The 14,497-nt window shown below is 45.2% G+C and overlaps 1 protein-coding gene across 1 annotated transcript in view; it reads right to left on the bottom strand.

The window, feature by feature from the left end:
• INSC (INSC spindle orientation adaptor protein) overlaps positions 1-14,497 on the bottom strand; it is a 1,419,009-nt gene that overhangs the window by 133,584 nt on the left and 1,270,928 nt on the right. Inside the window, exon 10 of the mRNA XM_078681025.1 lies at positions 2,545-2,723. Within this exon, the coding sequence (XP_078537151.1) occupies positions 2,545-2,723 (179 nt within the window). The remainder of the gene's footprint in view (positions 1-2,544; positions 2,724-14,497) is intronic.

Raw genomic sequence — 14,497 nt, 5'->3', positions numbered from 1 at the left:
ACAGGATATAAGCGAGATAATGGAATCCTCTTTAAGTCCGGAAGCCATCTCCTCCCGGTAAACAGCGTTTACAACAAAACTTTTACCACGCACTACCTTTACCACGCAACTTTTACAACGCAAGTCCTTACAACGACTTGCGCTGGGGGGGCGCTGTAGGATAGGGAATAGTTTAATTTACTATCCAAAACCTTCCCTACTATCCACGGGGACTGGAGTTGGAATAGTAAATTATACTATTCACTATCCAGTGCCCCCCAACGCAAGTCGTTGTAACAACTTGCGTTGTAAAAGTTGCGTGGTAAAGGCATGCGTTGTAAAAGCATGCGTAGTAACGACATAGATCCTCTCCTCCCCATACTAGCTATAATTGGGCAAGGCCTAACGCGGCCTAGTGCGGGCCGCCATTATGGTGGTCGCGACAGTCCCCGAGGCTCAGAGGAGGTGGTGGGGGGTCGATGCGCCCTCTGACACGGGGCCCCCGCCTCCCCCGAACAACTAATGGCTATGCCCGTGGGAGCGCGTACCGGAAGCACTTTAGTGCTTCCGTTTCAGCGTGACCCATAGATGTTGGGGCAGGCCGGTTTAGACCGGTCTGCCCTGTGCCCCCTCTTTTTATAAAAGGGGGCGAGGGGAGCGGGAACAGTCTCTTGTTCACTTGCTCCCCCAGCATACGGGTCCGGGCCAAAAAAGGGCCCGTAACTTGTTTTTCCCCACTCACCATCCCCTAAGGCAGGCAGTTCATATGAGTGCTGCAGTCATAGGTGTCTGGCTTTGTTTTCTTAAATTTGGTTGCAGATATCACGTGGGACAGGGTTAAGAAAAAATGGTGATTATTGATGAGTTTGGTATTTTGTAATAAAGTGTCAGTATATGTCGTTACCAGTTACAGGTAATGTGTACCGTATAGTTATGTGTTGATGCTATGGTTATGTTTATTAAAAGTGTCACCATATGTCGTTTGAGTTATAGGTAATGTGTAAGGTGAAGTTATTTGTTGATGTTATGGTAATGTGTAATAAAAGTGTCAGTATATTGTTGTTTTCAGTTACAGGTAATGTTGAACGTACAGTTATGTGTTGATGATATAGTAATGTGTAATAAAAATGTCAGTATATGTCTTTTTAAGTTACAGGTAATGTGTAATGTAAAGTTAGGTGTTGATGCTATGGTAATGTGTATTAAAGGTGTCAGTAGATTGTATGTTTGTTGCAGGTAATATTGTCGTATTTTTAGTTTGATGTCCTTGGTCAGGTCATGATTGGTGAGCATAGTTTCGGTTCGTAGCGGGCATCACCAGTTATCAAATTGGGGAAGCCCCCCGAGGGGGAAACAGAGAGTCTCACATTGAGTAGGCTGCCACAAGGGCGCATGGATGCAGAATGGCAGCGCCACTTTATTGCGTTAAGGATCACAGCGTTGGAGGGGCCCGGGGGAAATATCCGTCCAGTAAGCTGGACCCCTACGCAGCGTTTACAACTCCAGGGGCAGTGACAGCTGGTCAGTAGGCTGTCGGGTGCGGGGGCCAGGGGAGTCACTCTTTCCAGTAGGCCTGTGGCCACCCTCGCACACGTAGGGCACAAATATGCGGAATTGCAGCCCCCATTATGGAGTTAAAGCTCAGGGCATAGGGGAGGCCGGGGGAAAATATCCGTCCGATAAACTGTACCCCCTACGCAGGCCTACTCCAGTGGAGTCTTTTGTTGTTTTACTGGGATCTGGGGCTGCCAGTCATTGACCTTGCCGTAGGCACTAGCAGGGACACGCAGAAAGTAATGTATATACATGTGCAGATAACGATAGGAATGTTGATGTATTAGAAATATGTTAAGCTTACATCTCGGGTAAATAGCCTGCTGGAAGATCTATTAGCTGGCTAAGGAAAACTGCATCACCTGTTGTTCACGCTGGGGAGTTCAAAGGGAGGACAAAAGGAGAGTGGAGCAGACCAGATTCTAGTAAAGACAGATCTGCAGGGTGGTGCAGAGTTGCTCGCAGTATTGGAAAAAGAATCCTCAACGACCAGGGGTTTGAACCAACCGGGAAGCCATGCAGTCCTAGCACCAAGCTCTTCACAGCCTACTGCTTTTGAGATAACGCTAAGTGAACTTCATGAAATTTAGCTATTCCAAGAAAGTGCTCATCAGAAAACTAATTAACAGCTCAAGCAGATTAATAAAAATATATAAAAACTTGCCTCTCGAATGACCCAGGAGGAACGGAAGGCATCTACCTTGGAGGATACTTGTGTAAAAAACAGGAAGGAGTCTGCTCAAGACTGCAAGAGGAGCTGGAAGACCTCCAATTAAAGCTAGATGATGTTGAAAACAGAGCCCGGCGTACCAGTCTGAGGTTTGCTGGTTTACGGGCAAACAACCGGGGGTAGGGAGGATAGGGAGGTAGTTCACAGGTAGAACACCCTTCATTGTTTGTCCTAAATAATATAGATATAACAAATAGGTACACTATATTGTAACACTGTCAGTGTTAGATATTTCTATCCATATACTGGAATACAAGTTACAAAGTGTTTGCACATGTTACCTGATCTCTGGAATATGGAGTATCCACCCTTTGTTTGTCTGAACAAGCTGATAACAGAGTTTTCATTGCATTCAACTGAAGAAGCATTTCACAAGCCATTGTGTCAAAGAATGTAATATTGGCAAGAGCTGCAGAAGCGAGCAGGCAAACCTCTCCACATGATGCCTCTTGGCACAATTCTAGAAAGAGAGAAAAAGGCATGTTATTTTCATTTTGTTTTGATTTCAATATGCAAATAGTGCCCAAGAAATAGCAGACATTTGGTGCTAGCAGTTCTAACCATATGTTTCCTGATGTGGCGCTCTTCAGTCAGGCAGTGGTGGCTGGTGACATTTGAAAGTGGTGGGGGCGTAAATGTTCAGGGTGAGTGCCCAGCAGCGATCAAGCCTAGCGAGGGAGCCTGACCGTTATAAGGAGGGTTTGTTTGTGTATGTGGGGGGGGGGGCTTCTCCCCCCAAAGAAATGTTGGAAAATAATGAGCAAATTGTATATTTTAAAGCATATTTGAGAAAGCAAGAAGGTTAATGTAGCAATTGTTAAAGTGGGGAATAATGTTCTGTGTTCTGCATATTACACGTTCTTTGCAGCAGGCATATTAACACTCTGTGCTACCTTAGATGAGTCAAAACTGCCATTATACAAAACTTCGATCTCTCTCCAGGAGGCACATTAATCATCAGAGTTATATTGGCATTTTTATTGTTGCCTGAAAACTGTTGAATATACAGGGAACTTTGCAGTGCGTTTAAAACTACAGTGCTACAAAACTGGCCTCCCCTCTTCCAGCCTCACAAGGGAAAGTCCTGATGCCGAGTATGGCCAGTGTGGCCTTGATTCCATCCCCTCAATCTGTTACCAGGCCCTGTGTTTTTGTTTATGTCCTGACAAATGGCTTGAATTATATGGCCTACATTTGGAATACCCTGCTTTCATCAAACTGGTTAATGTAGACTGCAAGCCAATTGTCAAGCCATAAATAAACAAAGCACAGAGAGTGGGCTGTAAACTATGCTGGACTAGAGGATGACATTCTTGCCTTGATGAGCAGGGAGAACACTGTCACAGCCGAGTCCATTGTGAAATTTACATTTGTTCAATACACATAAGGTGTCAGGCCAGGAAGGCTCTTTAAAAACAACAACCTGCCCTTTTCTTTGAAAACGGTTTGAAGTGCATTGTGCAGCCCTGGATTTCAAGGAATGCCCAGGTGAGGCATGGAGCCACCAGCAGCCGGCCAGCAGAGAGCAGAATTTGTCTACAGTCACAGTGAATCGAACATTTAGAGATGGCGTGAGAAAATAAAACACACTCATTCTTTCAGGCTGGCTGCCTGGACAAATACATTATTTAGCGTGAGAGATGCGACTGAGCTCAGAGACAAGAAATGTGACTGCTTGCGCGTGAGACAGCCTGAGATCTGCAAGGCTTGTGCTCGCCCCGGTGTGAAACTCAGCTCAGAGCAAAGGCACGTGACCGGTGACCACTCGATTGTTAAGACAGGGTTCAACAACAAACAGCACTGCGGGACAGCTCCCGGTTGACATTGAGCTCTGCAGCACCACTAAATTTGACTTCTCTAATGTGAGACTAACTCAGCAGCAAAGCAGTGACGGTCCTATATTATTTTGAACTTCAGTCGATGGACACAGATCCTCTGTGGATTCGCATCTCTCGCCTTCCTATAACATGTCTGCATTGCCTTATTTTAGACAGTTTGCGAGAGGTATCTGATTCTATGTTAGAATCCATCTTCCGACCTCAGTGGAAAACAGCAATGCCTTATTGATGTTGTAAAAAGGCTGTATTTATTTGCTTTCTAATTATGTTATCGCCGATACAAAACATGAAACGCGCACATAGAGGTAGTCAAGAAATGCAGCTTCCTACACCAAATATAGGCCGCTCACTCCGAGGAAACATAACAGGGGTACCGTAAACTAAACAGCCAAAAAGAAGTGCCCTGCTTATAGGTGTTCTGGCCCGGCATTAGCCCTCACTAACAGTGGTACACCAAGTTGAGACTAGCGGATACACCGTCTTACTTTTTCCACACGCAGGCAAGCATTCACTCAGGGACCGCACTACTGACAAACATTATTATCATGGAAAAACACACTATCTTGCAGGGCTAGAGGGATGTTTATAGACCAAGCCTAAGTATTATCCCCCGTGGAAATCAACGATCAACTACAAACTTAGGGGTCTACTAAGGGATCCAAAAGTGATCCTCTACTCAAAGTAACCTCATCAATAGTACAAGGGTACGATGACAGTGGCACTCACAGACCAAATCACAAGATGTGAAGAACCAATAACGTGAGTCACCCCTGGTTTAGGATTCCTATCACGAGAGTATTTGGCTAACAAGCGTTCTTCCTTGGGGTCATTGGCGCAGGCCAAATCCCCAACAGACACGGTTCCACTGGGAAATCAAACCAATGTCATTTCCAGTGACCTGCAACCTTGCGTCGTCGATCAGAGATTAGATACTGATATTCTTGAGATCACCTCTGACCCAGCACCCACAAATAAAACCGCAGGTGACACTAACATCAGTCACTGTCTTCCAACCATGGTCCCCGATCCACTGGCTTTTCCTTTAATAACGATACATGATACTCCACCAGTGGATGCCTTACAATCCCCCCCTTCAAAATCTAGTAGGGTTGCTGCAAAAAGGAAAAGGCTAGTTACCCCACGCAAAGCCTACAGATTAAAGGCCCTAAAGAGAATCCGAAAAAACTATATGAATGGGGGAATGTATTGTAAATCCCAAGTCACTGATTCTACGGACACTGGGGCTGAACCAAGAGAGCAACGAGAGGGTGATCAATTATTAACAACTCCTGATAGTCCTGCCCCAGTCATTGAATCAGTAAACAGCCTTGAAGATCCACCAGCAGCTAATCTGTTGACTGACCAGATCCAACTTCTTATGACTACCTTATTGCAACCGGTAGTCGAAAAACTGGCAGTGCTCACGAAGCGGCTGGACAAATTTGAGCAAACCTCCTTGGATAATTTTTTTGCCCTAAAATCACTGATCAAACTTCATTCCAAGATTGGAACAGACACCGTAATAACGGAATTAAGTACAACGACCTCTAAACCAGTGCAACAAACTCATCCATCTAGGAAAGACAAAACTATGGACCAAAGTAGGCCTAAATCTGTACCGGTAGGACCATGTGTGGAACTTCCCAAAGTGCACTTAAACAGAGGAGGAACACAATTGGTTGCTCCTCCAAAGCCTGCACCGCGTAAAGTTAACCAGGTAATCAATATCATCACCTCTCAAAAAACTGCACCTTTAAAATCCACGGATGGAACAGGAAACATAGTCTCTAATTCTACCAGTGGCAATACCAACAATATTTAAGCATCTGATTACAATATAGACAATTCCGTGCCGAAGAAGATCCCTAACGCACATCTTCCACCAGGGTGCCAACCATACGTGGTAGTGCTCACCGGCGTCCTCCCTTTGAAACCTAATAGAAGAGAATCGTATGACGAATTAAAAAACAAGACCGTATACTGGTTGAGAGAAAACAGACCTTTACCTTATACTGTTAACTGTCAGGTTATCCAAGTGCGAAGAGTCAGTTGGTTGGGTACTAGGCCGAAAGACATTGAAGGGGATTGCATCCTAGTGAATTTCAAAGACCCCTCAGTTGCACAGCTTGTTTACAGCCAACAACCAAGAAGAGGTAATTTAAAAATTGGAACCTGCGATCTAAGTTATTTCTATCCAATGCAATGGATTCAAGATAACAGAGTACCACCTAAGCTAGGGCTCACAAATGACAATAGATTCTCATTCTTTGATCCCCCAACTCCTGCTGGCTTAACAAATCCACATAATATGGACATGGACAAAAACTGGTCATGGTTGGGCCATTGACAAATAAAAGACTATGGAACAAGTGGAACCCTTTCCCGTATGACTAGAGTGCATCCACAGGAATTACATGCATCATTGAACGCACGGACCCGTGTATCGCCATTGGTAACTAAGACAGCAGAATTAATAAGGGCTGAGAAATCACCAAATACTATCTTGGTTGACTGTCAAGGGAGGGCCTCAGCTGATCTTTGTACTATTGAAGATCAAGATATGTTGTTGGTGTCAAATAATGAAGCCCGAGATTCGGCAAATAATGAGGCCCTAGATTTGGTAAATGGGAACGAGCCCTTGGAGGTCTCCAAGGAAGGGGAAAATCCAAATCTATGTATTAATGATCCTGGCAACCCAGTACAATGCAACTTAAATTGTGATACAAAAATCTTGTCATGGAACATTGCGGGGTTGTCAAGGAATCTCCGAGACAGGAATTGGAGTTCTTTCTTGGAGGAGCATGATATCATTCTCATTCAAGAAACTTGGGCAATCAACATGGTACATAGGCTTGGTTACAAGGTGTTTCATTGTGGAGCAATTGCATCAGTAAGAGGTCGACCCTCAGGTGGTCTATTAATTTGGATAAGGATATCCCTGAACGTTGTGATTTCACCCTTGTATTTTGCCTCTAATGATTTGCTTGGGGTCAAGATAGCTACGAAAGACATGGGAGATGTTTACTTGATTAAATTTACAACAGACCAAATCCTCGAAATAAAGAATCAATGGTTGTAGAGCAGCTTAGTTTATATCTGTGTAACTTAGAGCCTGACTCCAAAATAATCATAGGCGGGGATTTCAACTGTCAATTCGAGCCCGTATGTGGGCTGGAAAATTTGGTAGAAAATGAAGACAGGGCTAACGATATCCCTCTCTTAGACAGTGTGAAATCTATAAAAAGTACAGTGGCAGCTATGCAGATCTATGAACTGACTGTATCTAACAATCTAAGGGCATGCAATGGGCACTTAGCTTCTGATAAGCCAGCTAATTTTACATACAGTAAAGGGTCGTCCAGATCATTGATTGATTTTATGCTGATTACAATCAACCTATGGTATCTGCTGTCAAACTTCAAGGTCGTGATTAGACCAGAGAGTGACCATTTTCCCTTGCAATTGGGGATGTCATCGAAATTATATTCTACATCAAGTAACGAGCCCGAACTTAGCAGGGAGGTGGCTGAGGTTACCGTCTCTAATAATAGGAAAGCAATAAAGTGGCCATATATCCTAGGAAAAGAAGATACGCTTGTGGGTATTTATAATACCTTCTCAGATATCATCCCCCTATATGATAACGCGAGGCTGGGATCTCATGACGTTCTCAAAATGCATTGCCACTTAGTAGAGTCACTAATCCCCCTTCTGAGTAAAACTTGTTGTAAAGATAAAAAATATAATGTAAGACGGCAGCTGGAATTAGAGACACCTTGGTTTAACAAACAGTGTCGCTTAGCCAAAAATAATTTAATTATTGCCGTGAAAACCAAGGACCAGTTGAGGGTTAGAGAGTACAGACATGAATACAAAAGACTCCTTTATAATGCAAAAAGGGAATGGGATGATTCAATCTGGGAGGATCTTTTAAATGCTTCTAGGAAACATGACCAATGTACCTTTTGGAGCCTGATAGCTAAAAATAACAAAACAGGTAGCTCCAATAGGGATTTATTCCTAGATGAAAAAACTTGGTTTGATCATTTTGTAAAATTATATGATTCGGCTGAGGTGACCGCAGAGTACAACTATTTTGGATTGATTCCCCAGTGTACCAATCCACTTAAATTTAGCATGGAGGAAACATTGGGTGCTATAAAAGCGATCAAGGCGGGCAAGGCACCAGGCCCGGACAAATTACCCGGGGACTTATTTACTCACAATATTGATGTATGGTGCCCCTACATAAATCTTTTGTGTAATTCCATCTTGTTGGGAACCCCGATCCCCGAATCATGGAAGGGGGCAGAAATAGTTACCATCTACAAAAAAGGGGATCGCTATAACCCATGTAATTACAGACCAATTAGTTTAATTGATATTTTACAAAAAAAATTTGCCAGACATATTTTAAATCGACTTTTAATTTGGATAGAGGAATTTAAAATCCTCTCAAAATATCAAGCAGGTTTTAGAGTTAAGACAAGTACTGTGGACCAGGTGTACAGGTTTATGTGTATCTGCTGGAAATACATCCAACTAAAGAAGTCCAGCATATACGTAGCGTTTGTAGATCTACGCTCAGCGTTTGATCTTGTCCCTCGTTCCCTATTATGGGATACTTTAATGAAGATGGGCGTCCCTGATGAATTGCTGGTTAACCTTATAAAGCTTCATACTGATAATTTTGCTAAAGTAAGGTGGGGAAGAAATGGCGAACTTACCCAAGCCATACTAGTGAAACGGGGTGTAAGACAAGGGTGCGTGCTTGCCCCGACCCTTTTTTCACTTTTTGTAAATGATATCCCCCCATACTTGGCACAATGCAAACATGATTCCCCTAAATTGGGTAATGAGGCCATCACAGCATTGTTATTCGCGGATGACACCATTTTAATATCACAAACACCGAAAGGCTTGCAAAATTTAATAAATCAATTTCATAGCTATTGCGAGTTAAAGGGGTTAGAAATCAACTCATCTAAAACCAAATATATGGCCATTAACCCCCCTAAAACCTTCAAAAAGAATCTGGTTCTAAATAACACTAAATTGGAGTACGTGGAATTTTTTGATTATCTGGGCATCAGACTTGATAGCAAAATGTCTTGGATACATCAAATAGAAAAAAGTAGGCTAACACTCAAGCACTACTCCCTCCCTATCTTAAAAACTCACGGAGGGAGTACTTCAAAAGCTATAACTCCTGCGATTGAAGTGTTTAAAGCCAAATCGCAATCCGCAGCCTTGTATGGGGCCGAGATTTGGGGGCCTTATTCAAACCAAAAATTTTCAACCGATGAGAATGTGTTTTTTAGACGCTTACTAAAATTATCAGTAAGAACGCCTCTAGTGCCTGTCTATATAGACATTAATCTAAAATGCACAGACCACTTGTGTTGGTTGAGGCCATTGATTTACTGGGTAAGAATATGGTCTACCCCGGAACTCGTTGACTACAGAGCAGGCCTGCTGGAAATCAGGGAACTGGACATTTTTAATTCAATTAAGTGGTTGAAGCATATATCTACTTGGTTTTTAAAAATAGGCCTTTCAAACTTCTGGAACACCCCGGATACGTCAATTACCTCGTTAGAAACTTGTAAGGAACTTGTAAAATCTGCTTATTGGAACTATGTGAATATTAACGTATACGAACGTGCTACTGGTACCCTAACTCACAAGTTTCTGCAATTTAAGGATGCCCCTCTATTTGAACAATTTATGGATGTCGTCGAACCACCCTTGGCCAAAACCGTATATCTACATTATAGATATGGGGTTTTACAGATAAATGCCAATACTTGTCGTTGGGGAAATTCCAAAAGAATCGACCCCCTTTGCAAATTGTGTGACTTAAATCAAAAAGAAGACGAGGCTCACATTCTCTTTTTTTGCCCGTTGTATAAATCACAGCGCATGAAATGGATTAGACCCCTTTGTAATAATTTGGGTACACGTTCGCACAAAGAGGCAGAGAGGATACTTAGATCCTCAACCACTAGACTGATAACATTCGGAGTGAGCAGGTACCTCCTTAATGTCTGCTTGATTAGAAAGAAAATAGGAATGAAAACCTAGAATTTTAGTGTTTTTAAATCTGGCATTTTTAATCTTCTGATTATTTATAACTGTATTAACTTGCTTTTATCATGGTCTTGTATTATATGGAAGAAAGGTAGATTGTATTTGAACAAATAATGTACTGCCCAAAAAATTGCAATTGATTTGTGATGATGGTTAGGGTTTCGTATACATGGCACTTTTTTCACCTATTTGTATTGTGAATGTTTTGGTTAGATTTTAACATATGACTATGTGTGTATTTTTTATGTGATGGCTTAATGACAAATTGTCGAATAAAAGCTTTACTACTACTACTACTCCGGGGCTGAAACGCCCTGTGTCCAGCAAAGTCAGGGCAGGCTGCGCAGGCAGAAAAAGAAGATTCGCAAGGGCCTAAACGTAGCAGCTGCCCACTAAGTGCTGGGCAGCTGTGGCAGCGAGCCTGGCACCAGCGTGCCTCCTGACTCTCCTTCTGGGGCTCTTAATAACAATGGGGCCCAAAACAACGTTGGAGCCTCGTGGGCTCTGAACACACCAACTGGGGCCTCCGGAGCCTTGTGGGCTCGAAAGAAATGTTCCCTCCACACTGGGGGAGCGGCCCGCTGCCAACCGGGGCCACTCTACCCTCTAAAATGCCCCGGAATTGTTCGAGTCCCTCTCGGTGGACTCGTAATCAGCAAATGCCCCCCCCCCCCGGAGCCTCTTGGGCTCTGCAACAACTATGGGCCCGGGAGCCTCGGGGGCTCGAAATGCAAAATGGCCCCAAACTGGTGGAGCCTCTCGGGCTCTAAAACAGAATTGTCCCCGGATGTCGGATTAACTTGGGAGCGGCCCGCTGCCTCCCGGGGCCGCTCTGCAACAAAAAGAAATGCCCCCAACGTTGGAGTCCCCACTCGGGGGACTCGGAAACCAAAATGCCCCCTTTGTTGGAGCCTCGGGGGTCAGAATGCCTCAATACCCCCAGGAGCCTTGTGGGAGCCTGGCAGGCTCTAAACTAAAACTAAAACAATGCCCCAAAACTGCAACAACGGAGCCCCACTCACCGGGACTTCTGCCTTGACCTGGGCTCCTGTGGCGGCGTCTCTGCTCCCAGCCGTGCTGTGGCTGTCGGGGAAGCTTTCTCTCCCCTCGCCTTTCCGGGTGGACTCGGGCTGCGCGCGGGGCTCTCCTTTCAGCACAGGAGCCCCGCCAGCCACTGCAGCACGCCTCCTCTCTCGCGGCGGTACGCGGGAGCTTCTCCTCTTCCGGGGAAGCTCCGGCCGCGCTCCTCTTCCTGCTTCCGGGTCAGGCCCCGCCTCCGTCTCGAGGAGGGCTGCCTGACTTCCCAGTTTCGTTGTTTTTGGTGGCCCGGGCCGGCGGCAGTGAATCGGCCACAAAGGAGGGGTAGGCTCCCTCACGAAAGTCGGCGATTCTGCGGCAAGGAGGGCGGGGTGGCACCCGATTAAATAAATAATGAAACGGGGTGAGCACCCGTATTAAGGTGTCAACAATACCCAAAGACGCAGGGTGGGCACCTGCGCTGAAAATGAAGCACGGGGGGAAGCCCTTTCTCTCTCTCTCAGCAGCGCGATGCTGCAGACAACCTCCTGAAGCCAATCCAGCGCCCCCAGGTGCTGCAAGGAAACTAAAGCGCTCCCAGGCGCTGCAGGTCGAAGTTCAGGGGCCAGGTCCTTAGGGGGGAAAAGGGGGGGCAAAGGCTGGGCCCAGGGGCCAGCTCACAGGGCCCTCCAGGCAGGGAGGCAGTCCCTAGTGGCGGTCCTCCTGGCACCCAGCAGCAGCAGGCCCCCTCCAAGATAGGATCCAGGAAAAGAACATTTTGTATGGGGTCACAGCCCCTTTTTATACACAGAAACCCTTTGTCTCAGGGTGCAGGGTGGGGGAAGACCAGTCGCAGCTGGTTTTGGAGCACTCTGTTATGCTCAGCCCCTCTCCCCATTCACTAGTCAGGCTAGGGTCACAGTCGCACCACAGGGGGCGGAGGCAGCATTGTGTGGGGAAAGCCCAGCCCTATTCAGGTCCCAGGTGCACTCCTCCCACCCATCTGGCTGTCAATCTCCCTATTCACCACCGGGGCAGGCCCATCTGACTCCTGGAGCCAGGCTCACCAGCTGGCTCCAGCCAATCACAAGCCAAACAGTCACTGCACCTTTATTCCACAGACATGCCAACTTCTAGAAGTGGCACTTCCACAATAGACATATTAACGCCGCACACATCATTGCGCAGCATTTAATCACACGAGTCCGCACATACCAAACTCGACCCTGCACTCCCCACACATCAGGAACTACCATGGACACATACATTCCCCATGCATTCCTATGGGAGGGAAGGCCTATCTCACAACATGCACTCACCGTGCGCACCACTTTCCACTGGGACACAGTGAAAATGCGCAAAAGCCAAAAACAACCAACACCAAGTCACATATCAAAGCAAAAAGTTTAGGGGTGAACCTGCCAGAAGGGCCAAGTCCAACAATATTCATTTTAATCTCACAATTCTGCAAGGGGCAGAGAGTATGGACTAGGCGCATATCCACATCTTTCCAGCATGTGGGATCAGAAAACGCGGGCCAGATTACATAAACTGTCATTGAGAGTTCTGAACTGATACAGGGAAATATTACACCAGAGCAGTGCAGTTCTACAGCACCATGTGCAATATTCTACAAAAGCAAAATACTGCTTCTGTATTGAGTCTGTACTAATTTTAAATGTTCATGGCGAACTGCAATGTTCCAATACAAAGTTGTCAAGCATTAGCACACACTGGCCTGGTATCAGCGAAATGCATATAATCTGCGGAAGGATTTTGAGACACAAAGTGTAGTGCACTGTTCGTGATGATTGCACAGTGCCGGATGCTTGTCCGCACTGTGCAATCATTGAAAACGGCAGCTTGCACAGTGCGAGCTGTCTTTAACTGCTGCTCGAGTAGATTTTTACTCGAGCGGCAGCTTTCTCAACGCGGACTGGTAGTTTCTCATCGCTAGCGGTCGCGAGCCTACGCGACCACTCGCAATGAGAAACCTGACCTCCCCGCGATGAGAAGCTCGCCGGGAGGTTTATTTTCCACGCTCGCGATCGGCAACTTGATGTTATCAAGATTTAGAACAATTCCATGAACAAAAGATGAATGTGTGCCATAAATTGCACTGGTAAAATGGTTGACGGCGTTTCAGTCCTAGTGAATCAGGATCATAAGGACCGGGTAGCCAAGATTGTGGGTGCTGTATGGAAAAGGAAAGGAAAGGATCTCCCTCTTTTGTTCTCTTCCTGTAATGTCTTGTGCATTCCTATATATTAATTTCCGTTAAATCCGGTTGAGACATTGTTGTTAGTTTCCTTGTACTCACCCAGATCTCAACCTGGTCTATGGGTTATACTCCTGTGGCGTTTTACTAAGTCTCAGGGCACTTCCTAGTGCATCAGCGGGAGCATTGCATGCTGCCAACATGAAAGGAGGTGCTATACCTCAGCCCACAGCCCCTGCATCCCCTCACTCGGCCCACACCCCCAAGAAGTATCTGCAGATTTAACAGGTGCCTGCCCACATCCAATAATCTAGGCTTTGTTTTGCAGCACTCAGTTACTTTGGGTGCAGGAACAATGGGTCACTTTTGATCTAGCACAACAGTGTTTTCCCTCCTACCACCATTGATATTGCTTCACCAGGCCTGTGATGAGGGCCTATATGGAGTGCGTCAGCAGGCAAATTTCTATTTTGCCTCGAGAGATAACATGAGTAAGGGAAAGTTGTCTCAGATGAGAAAATGTTGAAGTTCGCCCCAACTATGTATGTCGAAAATGTGTTTCTTTGTAAAAAGACTACAAGGACAGAGTTAAAGTATTTTATAGGAAATTAATGAGTGCACCATATTCGTAAGACAACTGATTAAAATGGCGATTAACATTTAATAGTGCGTTTTTTAAAAATATAACCTGGAGACAAACTGTTGAACTTTTTACAACGTACCAAAATATCAAGCATTTGCAATGCATTAGGTCTCGCATTTGCGAGAGTTTAAGCTATTGGCGTTGTAAATGACAATACCTTTTATTAATGTGTTTTGAAAACCAACACATATATAAAAGGCATTGGTATTTATAATGGCAATAGCTCAAAAGCTTGCAAATGCGAGACGTCATTCAAAGTACACTGAAAGGGAGGGAGTTGGGGAGGAAAATGCGGCAGTTGGAGAGGCCTGTGTGTTAACATGCGTGATATGCTTAGTGCTTGTACTGACAAAGAATCTTGAAAGCTTTGGGCCTTGGTGTCATGGGGGGCACAGGGGTAACAGAGCAGCCAGCAAATCTCTACTTGC

The sequence above is a fragment of the Lissotriton helveticus genome, chromosome 3_1 (genome assembly GCF_964261635.1).
Source record: "Lissotriton helveticus chromosome 3_1, aLisHel1.1, whole genome shotgun sequence".
Classification (NCBI taxonomy): domain Eukaryota; kingdom Metazoa; phylum Chordata; class Amphibia; order Caudata; family Salamandridae; genus Lissotriton; species Lissotriton helveticus.
Note: the sequence above shows the minus strand (reverse complement) of the source record. Positions and strands in the feature narration are given on the sequence as shown.